This window comes from Sus scrofa, chromosome 4 (genome assembly GCF_000003025.6).
Source record: "Sus scrofa isolate TJ Tabasco breed Duroc chromosome 4, Sscrofa11.1, whole genome shotgun sequence".
NCBI classification, from domain to species: Eukaryota; Metazoa; Chordata; class Mammalia; order Artiodactyla; family Suidae; genus Sus; species Sus scrofa.
Genome location: NC_010446.5, coordinates 38,929,217 through 38,951,980, shown reverse-complemented (window position 1 = coordinate 38,951,980; position 22,764 = coordinate 38,929,217). Strand labels below are relative to the sequence as shown.

The 22,764-nt window shown below is 46.4% G+C and overlaps 1 protein-coding gene across 1 annotated transcript in view; it reads left to right on the top strand.

Moving 5' to 3' along the window:
- The window catches only part of LAPTM4B (lysosomal protein transmembrane 4 beta), an 82,485-nt gene extending 63,239 nt beyond the window's left edge, over nucleotides 1–19,246 (top strand). The window contains exon 7 of the mRNA XM_005655356.3: nucleotides 18,090–19,246. Within this exon, the coding sequence (XP_005655413.3) occupies nucleotides 18,090–18,167 (78 nt within the window). The 3' untranslated portion in view covers nucleotides 18,168–19,246. The remainder of the gene's footprint in view (nucleotides 1–18,089) is intronic.

Genomic DNA, 22,764 nt, shown 5'->3' with positions numbered 1-22,764 from the left:
GGATTGGACCTATGTCCTCATGGATCCTGGTCAGGTTCGTCATCTCTGAGCCACAATGGGAACTCCAGATTTTTTTTTTCCTTTTTGGCCACCCTTGGCACATGGAGTTCCTGGGCCAGGGGTCAGATCCCAGCCACAATTGTGACCTACATGTAGCTGCAGCAACACTGGATCCTTTAACCCTCTGTTCCAGGCCAGGGATTGAACCTATGTTCTGGCACCACAGAGACGCCAGTCCCCTTGTGCCACAGTAGAAACTCTGATCTTTTTATTTATTTATTTTTTTAAGGTAGGGCTCCGCACATTTCAAGATTGTTGTGGTTGACTATTTGTAAAGGAGTTCTAGTTAGCTTTCTAACTTAAAAAAAAAAAAAAACCACTCTGAGACCTCATGTGGGGGCTGAAATGATCTAGTTCTATCATGTTCCCTCGTCTCCGTAGCTGTATTTAGATCCTCATAGTGTGTAATGATGTGTGGTCTCTTTTGTCCTTGTCTTTACTGGGAATCCACATGGACATAATAACACATTCTGTCTTTTACTTCCTATCAAGTATTAAGCCAGATGGCTTTTCTCCCAGGCCAAAGAGTCTCAGGATGACCTCTGAAAAGAACTGGGGCTCATGTAGATAGAAAGTAAATGTGCCTTTTTCTTTTCCAAAACAGAGCACTTATTGTTATTATTTAAAATAATTGACCTTTTTTCCTGATATGACTCGGAGAAGAGATGAGTGATTCGATATTGGAGATCATTCTATGGGTTAATCTCTCCAGTTTCCCAACTAAACCAAAGCAAATAACCTTAGAAAGAAATATCTTAAGGGGTTCCCGTCGTGGCTCAGTTGTTAACCAATCTGACTAGGAACTATGAGGTTGCGGGTTCAATCCCCGGCCTTGCTCAATGGGTTAAGGATCCAGTGCTGCCATGAGCTGTGGTGTAGGTGGCAGACACAGCTCGGATCCCATGTTGCTGTGGCTGTGGTGTAGGCCGGAGGCTACAGCTCAGATTCAACCCCTAGCCTGGGAGCCTCCATATGCCTTGAGTGTGGCCCTAGAAAATACAAAAAAAAAAAAAAAAAGAGAGATATCTTAAGATGGAGAGGTCACAAACTGTTAGTTATTATGCTGTAAGGTCATAGTATTTTTTTTCTTGATGCCCTTAGGACAAACGAAATACCCAGCAGTCAGGTCCAGACAACTTAAGAGTAGTAGTTAGTGTCGTATCTAACAGGTTTCCTTGGGTTTTCCTTAAAAATATCCCGGTGTGTCCATTTGAGTCACTGGGGTAGATGGTCATAGGTACCTAAACCTTCCCTTTAGAATATTGTTGTGGAAATCCCATTCTGGATACATATTACATATTACCACACCCTCTATTAAAATACTAAACATGTGGATTATAGATGGCTTTCACATTAAAATTTTTGCAAGTGGAGGTTTTAAAAAGCTCTTACTGTGCTGATAGCTGCGAAGACTTGCATTGTGGCAGTACCTAGGATTTTGTTAAATCCATGAGCAGGGAACCAAAGTTCTTTAGAACAGAGGCACTTTCAAAGCAGTGGGATGAATATTAACACAAAATAGTATCTGAAATTGTGATTCTGGATGCAAGAATCATAGTCTTGGGCATTGTAGGAACATTCGTAACGATTTAGGGTTTCATAGGAACACTTTGTTCTCTAGGGAGTCTGTTAGGCCATGTCTGCTGGTCTTGGTTAACATTATATATGGGCTTTGCTGTTTTGATCTTCAAAAAGCGTTTTGCTGTGTGGAACTGCCTTTTGAGCCCAATAGCTTGAAAAATTTCAGTTAAGAGAAAAGTCAGTGACCTGGCGAACGCCAGATTATCTCCCCAGCAGTCATTTCCCAGTAGATACTCCTTGAGGGACTGAAATTAGTTAAGGCTGACTGTGGGCTGTCAAAAAAGCCACAAAACAAATTCTTGGACGTAGGGTGGATTTAGTAGTGGTCCCAGTGACTTTCAAAAATTGTGCAAAACTGATGCCATTTTTTCCCCCTTTTGTTGTTTATAACAATTATGTTGTTTGCTACGTCCTAGGTATAGGTTGGGTGTGGTTAGAAACAAGTTCTTGACCAGGTAACATGAATTGTGCTTCTTACTCTTTTCCCACATCCCACTCCCAGAGAGACAGAAGGGGAGGATGTGGGAGTTCCCATTGTGGCGCAGTGGTTAACGAATCTGACTAGGAACCATGAGGTTGCAGGTTTGATCCCTGGCCTCGCTCTGTGGGTTAAGGATCTGGCATTGCCCTAAGCTGTGGTGTGGGTCACAGATGCGGCTCTGATCCTGCATTGCTGTGGCTCTGGCGTAGGCCAGCGGCTACAGCTCCAATTCGACCCCTAGCCTGGGAACCTCCATATGCCGTGGGAGTGGCCCTAGAAAAGGCAAAAAGACCAAAAAAAGGGGGGGGTGAGGAGGAAATGAACTAACTTGACAGCAGGAGAGATTTTTTCCTTAGACTTCAGAATTCTTCATACCTGAGAGACTGTTACCAAGATGCTTGTGCCGCCATCATCTTGCAGATGCTTCAGAAAAGTCATAACTGACTTTCTGGAATGGTGTGAAGAAGGCTTCGTTTGAAGGCTCGTTACCAGGCTGGCTCTTAAGATTTCTTTCAGTCCTGGGCATTTCAGATGCATGTACATTAGACATAGCTCACAGATGAAACAGACCTTTGACTGCTGTCATCTGTCTGTATGAACCAAAGGGTCCAGGAGGCGGTGGGGGCGGTGGGGGGCGGGGAAGAAGAAGGTTCTCCCTAATAGGACTTCTGGAGGGTTTGAAACTCCAACTACTAAGTGCTGGAAAACAAAAGGGAGGTCTTGTTTGTAATGGCTCAATTTTAGGCATCTTTTTTCTCTTGCAGTTCAAGAATCTCTTTTTTTCTTCGGTCTTTTGCCTTTTCTAGGGCCACTCCCGCAGCATATGGAAGTTCCCAGGCTAGGGGTGTAATCGGAGCTGTAGCCGCTGGCCTGCGCCAGAGCCACAGCAACTTGGGATCCACGCGGAGTCTGCAACCTATACAACAGCTCACAGCAACACCGGATCCTTAACCCGCTGAGCGAGGCCAGGGATTGAACCCGTAATCTCATGGTTCCTAGTCAGATTCGTTCACCATTGAGCCACGATGGGAACTCCTAGGCATCTCTTTTCTCTTGTAATCTTGTATGATCTCTCTAAGCTCTCTGTTTCCTTTTTAATTAAAAAAAAAAAAAATGGGAGAGGTTGGGAATTCCCTGGTGGTCTAGGGGTGAGGACTCTGTGTTTCTACCACTGTAGCCTGGGTTCACATCAAGCTGCTGCACACCCCAGCCAAAAAAAAAAAAAAAAAAGAGGTTGATACAAACTTGGCAACACTCCAGATGAGCAGAGAGGGCAGCCAGGAGACCATGTCCACAGTCAAGATGGAACAATGATGGGGACAGTGACGCAGTTTGGATGCAGGGCGGCAGCACACACTGTGAGGAAGGGGGGAGGGTTAGAGCGCTGTTGGAGGTAGGGAGATAGTGGATGATGAGGGGACGTGGACTGGGCTGGATTTTCCAGGATGTCTCCAGTCTATGCCTGTAACTGAACATGTCAAATCACTTACCTGAAGGGTGGGTCCAGACCCAGCGAGGCAACCGGCCAGCTCTCATCTTCCCACATCTGGCTGAGGGCTGAAGAGTTCCTGTGACAAGCCACTCTTCTGTCCCGTCTCCTGCTCTGTGGCTTTTGCTGTGTGGGTTTCTCCCCAGGCACTAAGTCTCCATCTGCCAGGCTCTGTGCCAAGTGCTTTTACTCTGAACTCACTTAGTCTCACAAGTGTCCTTGAACTAGATCCCTGCACACAGCAGATGAAATCGAGGCACCTAGCAGGTAACCTCCTGACATCACATGGCCGGTAGGCAGCAGCAGGGACATCACAACCCCCGAAGCCTGGCTCCATCCAGTCTGTCCTTTTACCCACCACCTTCCGTCTAGACTGCCGTCCGTGTAGACTGCAGTCAGGGCCTGTGTTCTCCTTGCTGCAGCTGCCTGGCGGGGGTTTGACCAGGACAAGGAGTGACGTAGGAAAGCAACTCAGACAATTCTCAAGTCAAGTTACATACTTTCAAAGCAGTGGGACTTTTGTTTACTTTCTTTTTTTTTTTTTTTAGGGCAGCACCTGTGGCATATGGAGTTGTATCAGAGGCTAGGGGTTGAATATGAGCTACTGCCACAGCTCAACGCAATGCCAGACCCCCGACCCACTGAACACTGGCCAGGGATCGAACCTGCATCCTTGTGGATACTAGTCAGGTTTGTAACCTGCTGAGCCACCACAGGAACTCCTGTTTACTTATTTTTGTTCTGTAGCAAAACAGAAAGAATGAGAGGGTGGCTTAAAGAAAGAGGTGGAAGGAAAGTTCCACTTGGTAACACCAAGGCAGCTGCCTTATTTAAAGTTGTGCTAAACAGCCCTGCTTCCTCTAACTCAACCCCACGCATTTTCCTCCTATCTTCATGTGTGCACATGGCTTCAGCTGGACTTGTCTATTGGTTCAAATAAAAAAGTCTTGTGGATATGATTGGACTGGCTGCCTGCTGAGATTTCCTCTGGAAAGCGTTTCCCCTGCTTTAATGTATTTTCGTGCTTCAAGCTGACAGTGCGTGACATTAACTCAGCTCGTATTTCTTTCCTTCCTTCAGTAAAATATAGCATTTGAAAAAAATGTTCCTAATCTGCTGGAAATTATCTCTCACCCGTATCACTTTCCAGTTATTTCATCCAGAGAACATCTGGAGCAAATCAACACATAGATATTTGACACCTAAAAGTTCTGGAAGAACAGTTCAAATAAACTCAGTTTTTATTGTGAAACTGATTAATCAATTGTTAAATTTTAATCCTCCTATAACAGCAAATAAGAGAAATTTATGGTAGCTTTGCAGTGAACCAAGAATAAAACCACCCTCTTATTCTTATTAATGTTTTACTTTAAAACACACTCAGAACTTGACTTATTTTATCCCATGTGTCCAGAATAGAATCCTTATTGATTTTACTCAAGAGACAACGGAGACATTGAATTTTATTTTTTATTTTTTAACATTCTGAGGTTTCTGGGACTATATCTTAAGGAGGTACCTAAGAAGGTATAAGATGTTTGTGCAGCATTGTTTTTCTTTTTTTTCCTTTCTTTTTTAATGGCTGTGCTCTTGGTATATGGACATTCCTGGCCCAGAGACTGAATCCTAGCCATAGCTGTGACCTATGCTGCAGTTGTGGCAACTCTGGATTCTTTAACCTGCTGTGCTAGGCCAGGGATTGAACCCTAGCCCCTGCAGTGACTGGAGCCACCACTAGTTGAATTCTTTTTTTTTTTTTTTTTTTTGTCTTTTCTAAAGCCGCTCCCACAGCATATGGAGGTTCCCAGGCTGGAGGGCTAATCAGAGCTATAGGAGCTGTAGCTGCTGGCCTACACCAGAGCCACAGCAATGCGGGATCCAGGCTGCATCTGCAACCTACATCACAGCTCACGGCAACGCTGGGTCCTTAACCCACTGAGAGAGGCTAGGGATCGAACCCGCAACCTCATGGTTCCTAGTCGGATTTGTTAACCACTGAGCCGCAACGGGGAACTCCATCCACGAGTTGAATTCTTAACCCACTGTGCCACAGCAGGAGCTCCCAGCATTGCTCTTCAGTAGCAAAAGTGTCCGTTCTCATTGTCTAATTGGGAACTGGTTTGATGAAAGGTATGTCCACTTGATAAATTTTCCTTATTGCCATAAAAATTATGAGCGGTACAACAGCAGAAGACAGGCTTATGATGTTTTAAAAGGACGAATATAGATGTTTGTATCAAAGCTTGTAGACACATCAGCTTGTAATAGAAAATCAAGCAGTCTACTTGTTGGATACTAGAAAGCAAAGTGGGAGATATTTCTTCCTATTAATTGGGGGGAGGGAGGGAGGGAAGTGTGGGGGGGACCTGAGATCTGAGGTTCTGAGACGTCCTTTGAGCCACAGCACATGCAGTAGAATCCCACCCCAGGGGATGTGCACAGTAGGTGGCGTAACGTTTTCAGGCTTGGCTGCACTAAGAGGAAGCAGCTGGGATGCTTTCGATGGGGTTACTGCAGTGACAGCTCACAGTCCATGCCCTCCACTTCCTCAAGAGTGAGAAAATAGAGTTCTTTAGATGTATTTATTTTGATGAAGTTCGATATCCATAAATTTAGACATAGTTATTTTAGATACATTTATTTGAACATTAGCTATTTAAGTGCTCCAAACTGTTTTAACTTTCAGTTTGGCTACTATATTATTTTGGTGTTTCCTGCCCAGATAATCTCACCAGGGAGGATTTTTGACCCAATTCGGAAGATTTGAAGTATGATCCTATATTATGAAGATAATCTATGAAAGGATTTGAGTAGCTTCTCTGCTGAGAATTAAGGGGAAATAACGACTTCCTCCTGCAGTGAATTGAGGATAAAATCACATCTTTCTATCTTAATTGTTTGGGGGAATTATTCCTCCTGTAGGCAGGGGAACATTTCTCACTAGACTTCTCTGAATGCGTTTTTGTTCTCCCTGACGCCTGGTGTGCTTCATTCATCAACTACACGACGTCATTGGTTGTAAATCGCACCATTATTTTAGGTGCCGCATAGGTGGCATGCTGTCAGTGGCAAGGCACAGCCTAACTTCAGATGTCAAGTTACACAAAAATGTGTACCTTAGAATAAAAAGTGTGTGGTTTTGTGAGATACATATACATCTGAAAAATAGTTGAGGGTGTTTGAAAAGTTTGGAAATGGTTATTCTAGGTGCCTTAAAGATAAGCCCAAACTTTGTTTGAGATGATCCTATACCACACACCCAGAGATTCACAATTCACCTGTCACCCACCCCCTTTCCTGTTTGGCCTGAGTAAAGAAAGCTTCTATCTAAATCGGCAAATGTAGGAGTTCCTGTCATGGCGCAGTGGTTAACGAATCCTACTAGGAACCATGAGGTTGCGGGTTTGATCCCTGGCCTTGCTCGGTGGGTTAAGGATCCGGCATTACCGTGAGCTGGGATGTAGGTTGCAGATGCGGCTCGGATCCCGCATTGCTGTGGCTCTGGCGTAGGTTGGCAGCTACAGCTCCGATTGCACCCCTAGCCTGGGAACCTCCCTACACTGCGGGAGCAGCCCTAGAAAAGGCAAAAAGACAAAAAATAAAAAATAAAAAAAATAAAATAAAAAATAAATCGGCAAGTGTAGTTTTAATGTAAAGGCTGCCTGTTTTAAACAAGGTACATTGTAAATGATTAGGGGTGTCCCAAATGGTGAAGAAAAGTATAAATATTTTGGCTACTTGGGAGTCATTTAAATGGACCTTTGGAAGATCTGAGTGCCTCTGAATGGTGCAGTTGTTTGAGGAATGTGGACTTTCACATCTGACACTAGGACAGCTTCCAAGGTTGGATTTCAGAGCCATACTTTTGCTTTGTGTAGGCGGAGGCAGATTTTTTTTTTTCTGTAAAAGCCAGATAGCATATATTAGGCTTTGTAGGCCATATGGTCTCTGTCACAACTCTTCAACCCTGCTGTTGTAGTACAGAAGCAACTGTAGCTAATACATATAAGCAAGTGTGGCTGTGTTCCAACAGCACTTTACTTATGAGCACAGAAATTTGAATTTTATATAATTTTAATGTATTAAGAAACAGAAAATGGGAGTTCTCATTGTGGCTCAGTGGTAACAAGCCCCGACTAGTACCCATGAGGCCTCAGGTTCAATCTCTGGCCTCAACGGTTCAAGGATCTGGCGTTGCCTTGAGCTGAGGTCACAGATTAGGCTCGAATCTGGCCTTGCTGCAGTGTAGGCTGGCAGCTGCACCTCCTATTTGATCCCTAGCCCGGGACCTTCCATATGCCATGGGTGCGGCCCTTAAAGATAAAATTCTTAGCTTTCAGGCCGTAAAAAAACTGGTGGCGAACCAGATTTGGCCCATGTGGTTCATAGGATCCCTGACTTTGTGGAAATTTAAGCCACATTTTCTGGGCATTTGTAGAGTAGCTATTTGAACTACCTCGGGGAATTTAGTAGCCCCCCATTTAGGGCCTGGGTAGAGCTCTCCCATCCCCACCCCCCACCCCAATAAGTGGGATGGCAAAGACAGCAGCATCTAATCTTTTTAAGGATATTTTTGTCCTGAAAAAGTGTTAATTCTCCCATAATTATTATTCGGCCAATAGATCTAAATCAAGCTGATACTTAAACTGTCATGGAAGTCAGTAAGAAAACAATTTGCTTGCAAAATAGTTGGTAACATGTTGAGAAAACAGCAGCCAAAACTCTTAGTCACAAAGATAACTATCTTTTTTTTTTTTTTTTTGCCATTTCCTGGGCTGCTCCTGCGGCATATGGATGTTCCCAGGCTAGGGGTTGAATCGGAGCTGGAGCCACCAGCCTACGCCAGAGCCACAGCAATTCGGGATCCGAGCCGCATCTGCAACCTACACCGCAGCTCACGGCATCGCCGGATCGTTAACCCACTGAGCAAGGCCAGGGATTGAACCCGCAACCTCATGGTTCCTGGTTGATTCGTTAACCACAGCGCCACAATGGGAACTCCAAAGATAACTATCTTTTATACAAAGATTGATTCTATGAAGTCCCCTTTTAGTTTACTACCAGAAAAAAGTAACACACACCTCCCTCTCCTTTCCCTATATCTGTCTGTCCATGTGGTATGTACCTGTCCATCCATCCAAATACAGAAATAAAAACTTTGGAGTTCCTGCTGTGGCTCAGCAGGTTAAGAACCTAGGATAGTGTCTATGAGGATGCAGGTTTGCTACTCGGCCTCTCTCAGTGGGTTAGGGATCAGGCGTTGCTGAGGCAGTGGTGTAGGCCGGCAGTTGCAGCTCAGATTCAACCCCTAGCCTGGAAACTTCCATATGCTGCAGGTGTGGCTGTAAAAAGGAAAAAAAAAAAAAAGAAATAACAACTTGGTGACCCAATACATTTCTATTTTGCCTTATTTCTGGATCATTTTAACATTCCTTTGTTTTATTTTGCGTTATGTTCAGTACTGCAAGCCATCTCATTCTTCCACAAATGTATGGAATAAAACTAAGCTTTACTGGCATTCCCATTGTGGCTCAGTGGTTAAGGAATCTGACTAAGAACCATGAGGTTACGGGTTCGGTCCCTGCCCTTGCTCAGTGGGTTAAGGATCCGGCGTTGTGCAGACGCAGCTCGGATCCCGAGTTGCTGTGGCTTGGTGTAGGCCGGTGGCTACAGCTCCGACTAGACCCCTAGCCTGGGAACCTCCATGTGCCACAGGAGCAGCCCTAGAAAAGGCAAAAAGACAAAAAAATTATAAAAAATAAAAAAATAAAGCTTTACTGTGCCTCAGCACATGCCACTGTACTGTGCTAAATAAGCACATTACTTGGGCTTATTTGTATCCTTGACCTTGTGAGATAGGCTAGTATCCTCCCTATTTGTTTATTTATTTATTTAGGGCCACATCTGTGGCATACAGAGGTTCCCAGGCTCGGGGTTGAATCGGAGCTGTAGCCACTGGCCTGCACCACAGCCACAGCAATGCAGGATCTGAGCCACTGAGCGAGGCCAGGGATCGAACCTGCATCCTCAGGGATGCTAGTCTGATGCGTTTCTCCTGAGCCACGACAGGAACTCCAGTAATGTCCCCATTTAGTGATGAGGAAAGTGAGGCTTTTAAAGATGCCTCAGAGTTGGGGAGTTGGTGAGCCCAGATGGTCGACTCCACAGCCCATGCCCTCGGCCACCACCCAGGGTCCCCAGTCTTCTCAGTGTGGTGGTAAACCCACAACATTGCAGTATTTGTCTAGCACACTGTTGTGAAGAGACGCTGGTTGAGAACCTCTGCCCTTGGCCTTGGAAGATAAGAGCTGGGTATCAGACTCGTCCACACATTCTTAAGCTGTTTGCTGGCTCAGACCTTTCAGGTGAGCGTCGGTGCCTGGTACACGGTACGGCTGTGGATGAAATGAATGGACAGTAGTTAATAAATCATCTGTCTTGCTCTGTTTTGGGATCTCACTTGAAGGAAGTAGCTCAGAGTATGTGAGCCAGGTCAGCCCCATGCCCACAAGCCCTGGCCAGTGGGCGGTCACTCCACATCTCCATACCTGCTTTTTTTTAGATTCTAGGGAGTGGTAGCAATGTCCCCTTAGCCACCTGAGCCCATAACTGAGGAGTCATCTTTGAACTCGTTGGAGTTAGACTTTTTTCAGCCTCGTGTCTTGAACTCTCCTTTCTCTTCAGTTTTTTCCCTCTATTGCTGACAGATTGATCTACAACATAAATCGGGTTTTGTCATCCTGGATTTAAAAGTCTTCAGGGGTTCTTCTGTTTATGACTGTGGCATTTCTCAGCTGTGCTGTCACTTCAGTTTGCTGTGAGACAGTCACTTGTGACTTGTGGGGTGATAGTTAAATCTCATTTGCCTGACAACTCCCCAACTCTGAGCCCTCTTTAAGCCTCACTTTCCTCACTTTTTTTTTTTTTTTTTTTTGGTCTTTTTGCCATTTCTTGGGCCGTTTCCACGGCATATGGAGATTCCTAGGCTAGGGGTCAAATCAGAGCTGTAGCCGCCAGCCTACACCAGAGCCACAGCAACGCAGGATCCGAGCTGCATCTGCAACCTACACCACAGCTCATGGCAACGCTGGATCCTTAACCCACTGAGCAAGGCCAAGGATCAAACCCGCAACCTCATGGTTCCTAGTTGGATTCGTTAACCACTGAGCCACGACGGGAATTCCTCCTCATTTCTAAATGGGGAGAGAGATGGGGGTTTGCCTTTTTTTCTTTTTCTTTTTTTTTGTCCTTTGAATAAATATGAACAGATTTAGGATTTAGATTTAGACAGATGACTACATCAGTCTCAGCTGCTGGTGTTCTAGTACTTTCTTGAAGCCAGTGGGGGGAATGGACTGATACTGCTTCCTGCCAAATCCACCTCATTTTTGCAGCCGCTTTCAGACTGTTACTGGATGTGTGATCAGCAGCTCTGGGTCTCCTGAGCTGTTGGGCTTTCATGAATACCATGCCCCAGGTTCCCACCCGCCACCCCCAAAAGGAGCCAGGAAATAGGAAGGAAAAGAAGTCTCCATGGATGGTGGTGTTTTATTTTTCCATTCTTTGAGGGGAGAGAAGCGCAGTTGATTTTGTGAGAACAAACCTGTGTACGCCCACAGGAGACTCTCAAGTCTCAACATTACTCCCTAAAATGGGAGGAGAGCTAACAGTCAAGGAAGGTACCACTCCCTGGCACTGCTCTCGGGGCCAGTTGGGATCGTTGTCCCAGACTCATCTGTTGTAATCCTGACTCACGCACCCGGCTTTGCAGCTGCAGCAAAGCATCCACACCTTTGCACGTGTGCCTTAGTCTTGGGGGACGGTTCGCTGCACTCCCCGTGTCCTGGGATGGGCACCCCCCTCCAGATTTCAGTCTTCACCTCTGCCTCCTCAGCAGCTGGCCTCGGATGGGTGCTTAGGTGTCCCGGGTGAGGAGTGAACGAACGGACATGGTGTTTCGGCCACACTCACTTTGGAATTTCAAATTGTAACCTTGTGGGAGTTCCTGTCGTGGTGCAGTGGAAACGAATCTGACTCGTGACCATGAGTTTGAGGGTTCGATCCCTGGTCCCGCTCAGTGGGTTAAAGATCCAGTGTTGCCATGAGCTGTAGTATAGCTGGCAGATGTGGCTCGGATCCTGCGTGGCTGTGGCTGTGGTGTAGGCCTGCAGCTGCAGCTCTTATTCAACCCCTTGACTGGGAACTTCCATATGCCGCAGGCATGACCCTAAAAAGGAAACAAACAAACAAAAAACTAAATAAAATTATACCTTAGAAGAGATGCCCGTGCCTCCACAGCCTGCAGTAAAAAAAGTCATCCACGATGCCTCCTTTCTTGTGAGTCAGTTCCTTTTGTTAAGTTTGGTAAAGGATGATATTCAGGTTGGGGTGAAGGCTGGGAAGTGAGCCATGGGGGAGACAGAGGTCGTGTTCCACGCTCATCTTTTGAGGTCCAAGGAATTGCAGCCTCAAAGGCTTTTTCCAGAGGGGTTCCTCACATTTGCTCAGCAGGATCTTAGGACATACCTGTCAGAGTCAAGAACAAAATATTTTCAGGATCTGAGAGTCAGAGTCGGTCTGTGTCACACAGGGAGGTAGTGCAGTGACCTGCCCTTGTAGGCTTTTATCCTGCCATCTGCTTGCTTCAACCCGGGTGGCTCAGAGCAGCTTAAACATATTAGCCTCTCCCACTTCGTACAACCACCAGAGCCAAAGAGGGGAAAGGAACTCCGTGTCTAACCTATGTGAGTCAGTTTGAGTGGAGTGTTAGTCCATGTCACTTCCTAAGGAAGGCGTGTGGTTGAACTAGTGGGACAGACTAGCACTGTGCGGTTGTTTTGCTGCAGTGGGGGAATTGCTGCTGTTCGTTAAGCACCCAAGCACCCAGCCCGAGCTTGGTGCATTAGGTGTGTCACCTCCCTCAGGTCTTTAAACAGTGTTTTATGGAGTGTTTCATATCCATCCTGGTCTCCATTTTACACGTATGGGAGCTGAAGTTCAGGTCAATCTGTCAACTTTCTCAGGACCTCAGGGCTCAGAGATCATCACAGAGCTGGCATTTGAACCCACGTCTCATGTCACCGTTTGATTATCCCCCCCACCGCATGGCCTCTAGAATTTGGGCGCACCAGATTCTAGAACCAGGACTGAGAAAGGACTGTGGACGCCTCGCCTCTTAGAAACTTTGTGGAGAGGAGAAAGGTAAATGTATGCAAGACAGTTAATAGTTCAAGACAGCATATAATTTAATTGATAAGCGAGTTACCTAAGTGCCCCAGGGGAGTGGTTTGGTGTCTGAGTTCAGAGCACTGTGCTGTAATTACTGCCATTTCAGCTGTTCTTCTTAAGACCTCATATTATCTATAAAGGATATGGAAATAGCTGACTGTATTTTTAATTTCAAAAACGTATTTATTGGCGTTATTGTGGTACAGCAGGTTACTAACCTGACTCATATCCATGATGATGCGGGTTCAATCCCTCTCACGCGGTGGGTTAAGGATCCTGGCACTGCCACAAGCTGTGGTGTAGGTTGCAGACGTGGCTCGGATCCAGCATTGCTGTGACTGTGGTGTAGGCCAGCAGCTACAGCTCCAATATGACCCTTAGCCTGGGAACTTCCATATGCCGAGAGTAAGGGCCTTAAAGGCAAGAAAACAAAACAAAACAAAACAAATGTATCTATTATACTACATCTGCACAGCGTAATTAAGAGAAGAGAATGATTGAGGCTCTAATATTTCAGATCTCCACATTGAAAGTGATTTTTTTACTTGAGCCCAGGGTTGTTTGGGCTTTGCATGGAGTGACCTGAGAAAGGAAAACATTTGAGGAGAGAAAATCTCAGGGAAAAGGAGGCTGATTGGTAGTGAGCTTGCCGTGCCTGGGAGTCATGGAAATAAATTAGGTGGGACAGTGGGCTGCTGTTGGCCTGGGCCTGAGTGGCATGAAGAAGGTTGTGTATTAAATGTGAGGATAGGAGTTCCTGTTGCAGCGCAGTGGAAACGAATTCAACTAGGAACCATGAGGTTGCAAGTTCAATCCCTGGCCCCACTCAGTGGGTTAAGGATCTGGTGTTGCCGTGAGCTGTGGTATAGTTTGCATATGTGGCTCAGATCTGCTGTTGCTGTGGCTGTGGTGTAGGCTGGCAGCTGTAGCTCTGATTAGACCCCTAGCCTGGGAACCTCCATATATTGCTGGTTTGGCCCTGAAAAGCTAAATGAATGAATGAATGAATGAGGGGGTGTTTGTTTCCCAGTGCTCATATCTGTTTCCTGGGGTCCCTCGCAGCAGCATGATTCTCCAGTTCCCATTGCTCTTTGCGGTACCCTAGGTCATGTGTTAATGTGGAGGTTGGGTCTCACAGGACTGGAGGAGGGTCTCCCGAAGGCGAGGGCCTGGTCCTGACCAGCTGCTCCATGAGAACACATTTCAACCTTCTAGGCAGTGATCTCAGATCTACTTGGTGGTTTTGTGGGTAGCTTTGTTAGTGTCTTTCCTGCACATGTCCAGCCCCCATCATCCTTCCTTGCAAAGAGAGATGCATCACGGGCAGATTGGGCTGGTTTTCCAGGTCCCTGCAGAAGCTCGTGTCCTATACAGAGCTCCCCTGCCAGCAGTGAGGTGGCTGTGACCCTGCCTACCGCCCCAGGTTGAAAGTTGCCCCTTGATGATTCATTTCATCTTTTCCTTCAGGACCTTAGTGGTTATTTTATTGTTTAAACACTACTTTTTTTTTTTTTCTCCTTTTCTAGGGCCTCTCCTGTGGCACATGGAGGTTCCCAGGCTAGGGGTCGAATCGGAGCTGTAGCTGCCGGCCTACACCACAGCCACAGCAACACAGGATCCGAGCCACGTCTGCGACCTACACCACAGCTCATGGCAATGCTGGGTCCTTAACCCACTGAGCGAGGCCAGGGATGGAACCCACAACCTCATCGTTTCTAGTCGGATTCATTAACCACTGAGCCACGTCGGGAACTCCTAAACATTACTTTAAAAACAAAAACAAAACAAAGTAGCAGGAGTTCCCATCATGGCTCAGTCGGTCAAGCATCTGGTGTGGCTGTGGCTGTGGCCAGCCCCTGCAGCTCCTATTTGACCCCTAGCCTGGGAACTCCCATATGCCACAGATATGGCCCTAAAAAGCAAAATAAAATACATACATAAGTAAAACAGTATTACATGTGCATAGCTAAAAATCATGTGACAGATTTATTTCTCAGTGGTCCTCTTCTCTTCTCTTTCCCACCCTTCACCCTAGTAGTAAACACTGTCAACTCTTTTATTTGTTTCTTTTGGTGTTTACCTCCATATTGTAAATAATAGATCTCCATTACTGGTTTTGGTTTTTTGTTTATTTCTTTTTAGGACTACACCCACGGCACATGGAAGTTCCCAGGCTGGGGCTTGCTTCAAAACTGCCAATTCTGGATTCGAGCTTTGTCTGTGACCTACACTACAGCTTGCTGCAACGCTGAATCCTGAACCCACTGAGCAAGGCCAGGGATCAAACCTGAGTCATTATGGATACTAGTCGGGTTCTTAACCTGCTGAGCCACAGCGGGAACTCCTACCTTACTAATTTTTCGACGATCGGTTTGAGGTCAGTTTTGACTTCTTGTTGAATCCAGTTTAACTTTCATCCTCTTCCCCATCTGCCCCACTGCCTTCATCTCCGCATACAGTCAGGTTTTTCAGTTACATCACCAGGTAGGGTTTACCTTGATTAGGTGAGTATCATTCAGTGCAGAGCTCTGTCATGGACATTCCCTTTCTTTCTTTTCTTTTTAATTTTTTTGGTCTTTTTGCTATTTTCTAGGGCCGCTTCCTGCGGCATATGGAGATTCCCAGGCTAGGGGTCGAATTGGAGCTGTAGCCGCCCACCTACACCAGAGCCATGGCAACACGGGATCCGAGCCATGTTTGCAACCTACACCACAGCTCACGGCAACGCCGGAACGTTAACCCACTGAGCAAGGCCAGGGATTGAACCTGCAACCTCATGGTTCCTAGTCGGATTCCCACCAGCACAAGTCACCTATCATGAAAGCTCCCGATTAGATAGACACTGTATGTAGATAGATGCTAATCTTCCTAATGAACAGATGCCTTCTGGAGTCATTGACGAGAAGGATCTTCCATTTGTGAGGAAGGGAAGTTACACTATCAAACAGTCACTCTGTGACTGAGATCGACAAACTCCCAAGAGTCGTACTTAGATTAGAATTTGTATTGAATATTGCTTGAAGTAGAGTGGTGTGTGGCTGAGATATATAATGATTTGTGTTTATCTATTCATTGGTTGGCAGCTGTTTACCAGACATTGAACTGACCTTTATTTGCAGTCCTTGGAGGTCATTTTTGGTCATTATGAAAGATTAAGTTTTTTAAAATCAAAAAGTGTTTGCTTAGCCACGTAGCAGCTTCTGAAAACATCAAAATAATTGCCTTTTCATCAGTTTTGTTGTTTGGCATCTTCAGTCTTAATTGACCCTACAGTAGTTTTCTCTGATTTCCAAGACCTTCTTTGATCTTATTAGAAAAGGACAATAGCAAGTGCTTTTAGCTACTAATAACAGACTGTAATGGAAACAGTATGGTGAGCCTCACTTTGCCAACCCATCCTGGAGATCATCCTCAAAGTTAACATCATTCAGATGAAAAAAAAAAAAAAAAAAGATGATACCGTCCTTTCCAAATGTAAAACCAATTCCCTCTGGAGAACTTTTCATCGAAAGTAGTTCAGGAGCACAGAGTGTGAAGAGTATTTATTGAGTATGTGGGAATGGCGAGGTGAAGACAAGCGTGAGGGTGTCAGGAACTGCAGTGGAAGGAGACACCCTTCAGCAGGCATCTTGACTTTAGAGAAAGGGTCCAAGGCAGTAGGACATTTGAGAGAAAAGCCATGTGGATGTTAATCTTGTGAAATGAAACTTTAAAACACGTTTGAAAATAAAGAGCCACAAATAGTGGCCCGCCACCGAAGCTAATGTGCAAATAAATTTTTGACAAGCAGAAGGCAAATTTTTTTTTTTCCTTTTTAAAGAGAGTGTTGTGTGGAGTTCCCGTTGTGGCTCAGTGGTTAACGAATCCGACTAGGATCCATGAGGTTGCGGGTTTGATCCCTGGCCTCCTCGCTCATTGGGTTGCGGATCTGGCGTTGCCGTGAGCTGTGGTGTGGGTCACAGACGTGGCTCAGATCTGGTGTTGCTGTGGCTCTGGCATACACCGGCGGCTATAGCTCTGATTAGACCCCTAGCCTGGGAACCTCCATATGCTGCAGGAAGCGGCCCCAGAAAAGGCAAAAAGACATAAATAAATAAATAGATAGATAGATAGGTAGAATGTTGTGTTTCATCACTTGGGAACATTTTAGAGACTTTGACTGTTGCATTTTGCTTAGGGGGAAAAATTGGATCTGGTGATTGATTTCACTCCCTTCTAAGTAGCTCCCCTGTGTTTTGGAAGTAATTCCTCCAAAGATAATGACCGATAGGAATCAGATAATTTTTTCAGTGAGGCTGTGGAGCTTGCTCTTCTCGCTGTTTTTTAATATACTCCAGAGAGTCAAAGTCAGCCAGTGTTTTCTTATGTTGACAGTTCATAAACAGTCACATGCGCTTATTTGTCTACTGTGTACAGAGAGGTTATCGGTGAACTTGATGCTGATTCTTGTTTGTTCCTGTCCAGACACTTACAGAGACCATTTGCCGTGTCAGGGGTGCACCATGCAGTGGGTTAGGTATTTTACAGACCTCCGATTCTCAGGCGTCCCTATTGTGCAGATGTAGAAATTGAGATTGGCTCACCTACCCAAGGTGATGCTGGTGAGATGGGGCTGAGCCTGCCTTGGCGTCCAGGTTGATAGCAAAGCCCTGATGTTTCCCACTCTACGGCCAGATCTCGCCCCTGAGTGTTCTGCGTCGATCAGAGACCTGCCCTGTTTATGTGTATTAACATACCCGTCACCCAGGAGCCTTTTTGCCTCTTCAGAGCCACCCCTGCCTCCTTCCTAGTCCTGGAGACACACAGGCGCCGTGACATCCAGGTGCAAATGGCCAGGGCTTGGAAAACTCAGAAAGGCCCCAAAGTCTCTTCTCTTTGCTTCTTTAAGCATTCAAGAAGTCTCTTCATCAGTGTCCAGCCACTTGCTGGAAAATTGAAATGAGTACATGTTATGGGAAAAGTTCAATTAAAGTCAAAGCTCAGGGGAATGTCTGTGCATCTTTTTTTTTTTTTGTAGGCCCGCACCCGCAGCCTATGGAGTTTCCTAGGCTAGAGGTCAAATCAGAGCTGTAGCCGCCAGCCTACACACCACAGCCACAGCAACGCTGGATCCTTAACCTGATGAGCAAGGCCAGGGATCGAACCCGCGTCCTCTTGAATGCTAGTCAGGTTCGTTAACCACTGAGCCACGATGGGAACTCCATATATGCCCCTTTAAACGATAACTCTTGCTTTCTTTTCTCTTCCCAGGTGCTGTTGCCTCCGTATGATGAGGCCCCAGCGAATGGCGCTGCCAAGGAGCCGCCGCCACCTTACGTGTCTGCCTAGACCTGGAAGTGGGCACAGCTGAGAGCGACAGCTTGCCTCTCAGACATCAGAGCAATAGTTCTTTAATTTCACTTCTGAGATGAGCTCTCTGAGCTTTTTTGTTGCAGAGATGCTCCAGTTTAAAATGTTAGATGTTAAGTTGAAACTATCTGTAGTTCGAAACATATGCTTTTTAGCTAGAGCACTGTATTAGAGTAACTGTAGCATTTTCCCTGTGGGGGGTGGGAGCGGTGGGCTCCCCTGGTGTCCCCTCAGCATCCACACTGAACCCCCAGCATCCAAGAATTTGTGTCCCTTCTCTCTGTTCCCTCTTTCTCTTTTGCAAGTGTGAAAGAAAACCAAAATTAGACAGTGCTTTTCTTAGGCCATTCCAGTGCATAGAACAAACCCTGAGGAGAGCCAGGGATGTTAATTACGGAAGGAGGCCATGTATATACATTAATAAAACAGGCATTTCCTCAGATCCCTTTATGATTTAAATTCGGTGGCAGTTTGATTTTGCTGGTCGAGTATTTTGGCCACAGGCTAAATTGAGACCCTTTGACCATCCCGGGCAGTGAGAGCCAGCAGTCACCCCTTCCCAGTGGCCGCTCCTGTCACTTGTGTCTGGGGTCGTGGCATGGCGTGTTGGGGGGGCAACTCTTTTGTTTGGTAGTGCATGGTGTCGGGGTTCCCCCCCCCTTTCTGGTTTCCCATCCCCCTTCAGAGCCCCCTTTCACTAAACGTTCTGCCCTAGCCTGACTCAGGACATCCGGCATCCTTTGTTCAGCGGGATTTCTGGTCCATATTTACCTAGCAATATAAGGAGAGGCTTCTCTCCTGCAAGGCACGTCTCATTGCACGTCTAATAATTACACCTCGTCTTCTTTTACAATGAGTATAAAACAGTGTTCTCGGAATAACGGGAGGGAGGGTGCTTTCCTTGTGAAATGCCCTTATCTGGACTACCTGTATCTTGGGGGACTTTTATATATTCCTGTGTTCAAAAGCCACAGCTCTCCTGTTGGTTCATCTTTGAATGTGCTATATACATGAAGGCTTTTGCAATTAAAAATGACATTTGGCCACATCCAAGAAATCAGCCTTGTGACTCTGTGGTGATTGGGCCTGGGACACCCCTGCCACTCCCCCTCTCACTCTCCCCCCGACCCCCCACCCCCTCCCACCCATGGGGGGCTGCACAGACACATACCGTTGGGCCTGAGGAGGAGGTGTTATAGCTTGTCTCACACACGTGTGTTTTTTAATATTGCAGTGCTGATAAAATCTGAGCATCTTAGGCCAAGAGAAATGGAGAGGAACAGACAAGGTTGCATCACTCCTGACCCTGCCTCTGCCAGGCTCTGCCAGCTCAGCTCCTTCGGGTGTGACTGCTTCTGTCCACGGTGCACTCTTAATACGCAGTTCAGATTTTACTATGTAAGGAGCGGTTTTGGCTTGTTCCTGATCAGGTATTTCAGACAACTTGGAAATGTACAGAAAATAAAATGAGGTGAAGGGGGTGATTTTGATCCCGGACAGTAAGCCCGAGTCATTTTTTTTTTTCCTTTAGGTGTGTCTCACTAGTATTCTTTATAAACTCAGCCTCTGAAATGCTGATCCTCAAGGCTTTTTCTGCCCATGAGAGTCACACAAAGTTGAACACCTGAAGGGCTGTTAGGGACGGAAAAGGCCCATGAGGTAGTTGCATGGATCCCCGTGGGAGGCACAGAGGAAATCACACTTCTTGGTTATGTTGCTCCCCAGGATTTTCCAGCTCTTTGCTTAATAATTTTTTTATGATATGAAAAATGGGGACTTACCGTTGTGGCTCAGTGGTGAACGAATCCAACTAGGGACCATGAGGTTGAGGGTTCGATCCCTGGCCTCGCTCAGTGGGTTCAGGATCTGGCGTTGCTGTGAGCTGTGGTGTAGGTTGTAGACACGGCTCGCATCTGGCATTGCTGTGGCTGTGGTGTAGGCTGGCGGCTACAGCTCCAATTAGACCCCTAGCCCGAGAGTACGTCCCTAGAAAAAGACCAAAAAAAAAAAAAAAAAAAAAAAATGGCATGTGGTCAAGTGGAGAGAAGTGCTGATCTGAGACTTTGCGGGGTCCTCGGAGACAATCTCGTTCATGTGACACACGAATAGCACCACAGACACCAGGATATCACCTCATAATGGCAAGAGACCCCACAGGTGCTGATGCCAGGGCTTTGCTGACACATCACCTCAGACTGAGCGCCCAAGCTGCCCCTGTACTTAACCTCTGCAAAGTAAGGAACTGTCTCTGTCTCCACTATGGAGAGGAGGTGATGCCTGGGTTAAAGTGATCCTCCAGAGCACACTCAGCAATTCACTGTGCCCTTGTCTCCTTGCAAACCCACATACATACCTCTTTTTTGCTTTTTAGGGCTGCACCAGCTGCATATGGAGGTTCCCAGGCTAGGAGTTGAATCAGAGCTATAGCCATGGGGCTACACCACAACCACAGCAATGCCAGATCTGAGCCACGTCTGCAACCTACACCACAGCTCATGGCAACACCGAATCCTTCACCCACTGAGCAAGGCCAGGGATCGAACCTGCGTCCTCATGTATGTTAGTCAGATTTGTTAACCACTGAGCCACAACGGGAACTCTCGTACCTCTCTTTTAAATATGTTTTCACCTGCACTTTATTTATTTATTCTTGTCCTTTTGCCTTTTCTAGGGCTGCTCCAATGGCATATGGAGGTTCCCAGACTAGGGATCTAATCAGAGCTGTAGCTGACGGCCTGCGCCAGAGCCACAGCAATGCAGGATCCGAGCCGCATCTGCAACCTACACCACAGCTCATGGCAACACTGAATCCTACACCTAATGAGCAAAGCCAGGGATCGAACCCTCAACCTCATGGTTCCTAGTCAGATTTGTTAACCACTGAGCCACGATGGGAACTCTCGTACCTCTCTCTGTTGTGTGTTTTCACCCGCACTTTAATATCTAGCTCTTCTCCCCTATTTTGTTGTCTGCAGAGAAACAAGAGTCATTTCCTCAGTTGCTTTCCTGTGTGTATGCTTCCTGGTTCCTTGACGGATGAGAGCTCCTCAAGATTTCTCTCTCTCTCTCTCTCTCTCTCTCTTTTTTAACGGCCTACGGCATATGGAAGTTCCCAGCTTGGGGCAACGCCAGATCCTTAGCCAACTAACTGAGTGAGACCAGGGGTCAACCGTGCACCCTCATGGATGCTAATCAGATTCTTAATCCGCTGATTCACAATGGAAACTCCTCCTCGAGGGTTTTCATCTTAATCCCTAAAGTCTATTTTCAAGTCCTGAACGCCCAGCCCAGTACCACGAGACCTGCAAGTGGGCCCACCAATAAGCAGCCCCTGTCGGAGGAAGAGTTGGAAGTCTGCTTGCTGGACAGAGGCGAGGGGAAAACATAACTTTTGGCTTAGATGGGGGCCTGTTCACCCTAGAAGCCAAGCTTCCATTGAGCGAGCCAGTGGGGTTTCTAGAATGCCAAGTCATATGGAAGCGGTCTCCAGCCAGTAGAGTAGTTCCCTCCCCTTCCTCCACCTCCTTCCTATATAAACACATCTGCAGCATCTCCCTTGAGTGACGTCTTGTCCCAACCCCCTCCCTTTCTTATTATCTTGGAGAAGGCCAGACACTTTCCCTCTCCCTTCCTTTCTGCCCCTCCCAATTTTTTCCCCTCTCTTTGGGCTCTAAACATTTGTTTTGTTTCACTGCTTAACCAAACCACACCACATCGTGCATTTGTCTTTCCACCCTGTTTTTTTGTTTTGTTTTGTCTTTGTTTATTTGTTTGTTTTGTCTTTTAGAGCCGCACCCTCAGCCTATGGAAGTTCCCAGGTTGGGGTCGAATTGGAGCTGCAGCTGCCAGCCAACATCACAGCCACAGCAATGTGGGATCTGAGCTGCACCTGCGACCTACACCACAGCTCATGGTAACGCCAGATCCTTAACCCACTGAGTCAGGCCATGGATTGAACCCACATCCTCATGGATACTAGTCCGGTTCTTCAGTGCTGAACCACGACGGGAACTCCTTTCCACCCTGTTTGTTAACTAACAGTACTTCTTAGAGATGATCTCAATAGACCTTTAGAGACTATATATAACCTTTAAAGTTGTGTCCTCTATAGAGAATGTATTGTATTGGAAATAGTCATCATTGAAGATAAAAATCCTGTGCCAGCTCAACCCACCTTTTGTGATAGATGGAAACCAACAAGGCTATGAAGACATGCTTACATATTATGCTATGAAAACCTTAACTTTTCCCCATTTTCCCATAAAAGACATGTTAGCTTTTGCAGCCAGTCTGGAAACCAACTTGAAAACGTCATTAAATAATATTGCTATAGGTCACGCAGGCAGCCTGCTTGTGGAGCGGGGAGAGCAGGTGACTCTACCAAGCTATTGAAAAAGTAACTCAGAGTTCCCGTCGTGGGCCAGTGGTTAACGAATCTGACTAGGAACCAAGAGGTTTCGGGTTCGATCCCTGGTCTTGCTCAGTGGGTTAAGGATCCCTGGCCTTGCTCAGTGGGTTAAGGATCCGGCGTTGCCGTAAGCTGTGCTGTAGTTTGCAGATGCGGCTCAGATCCTGC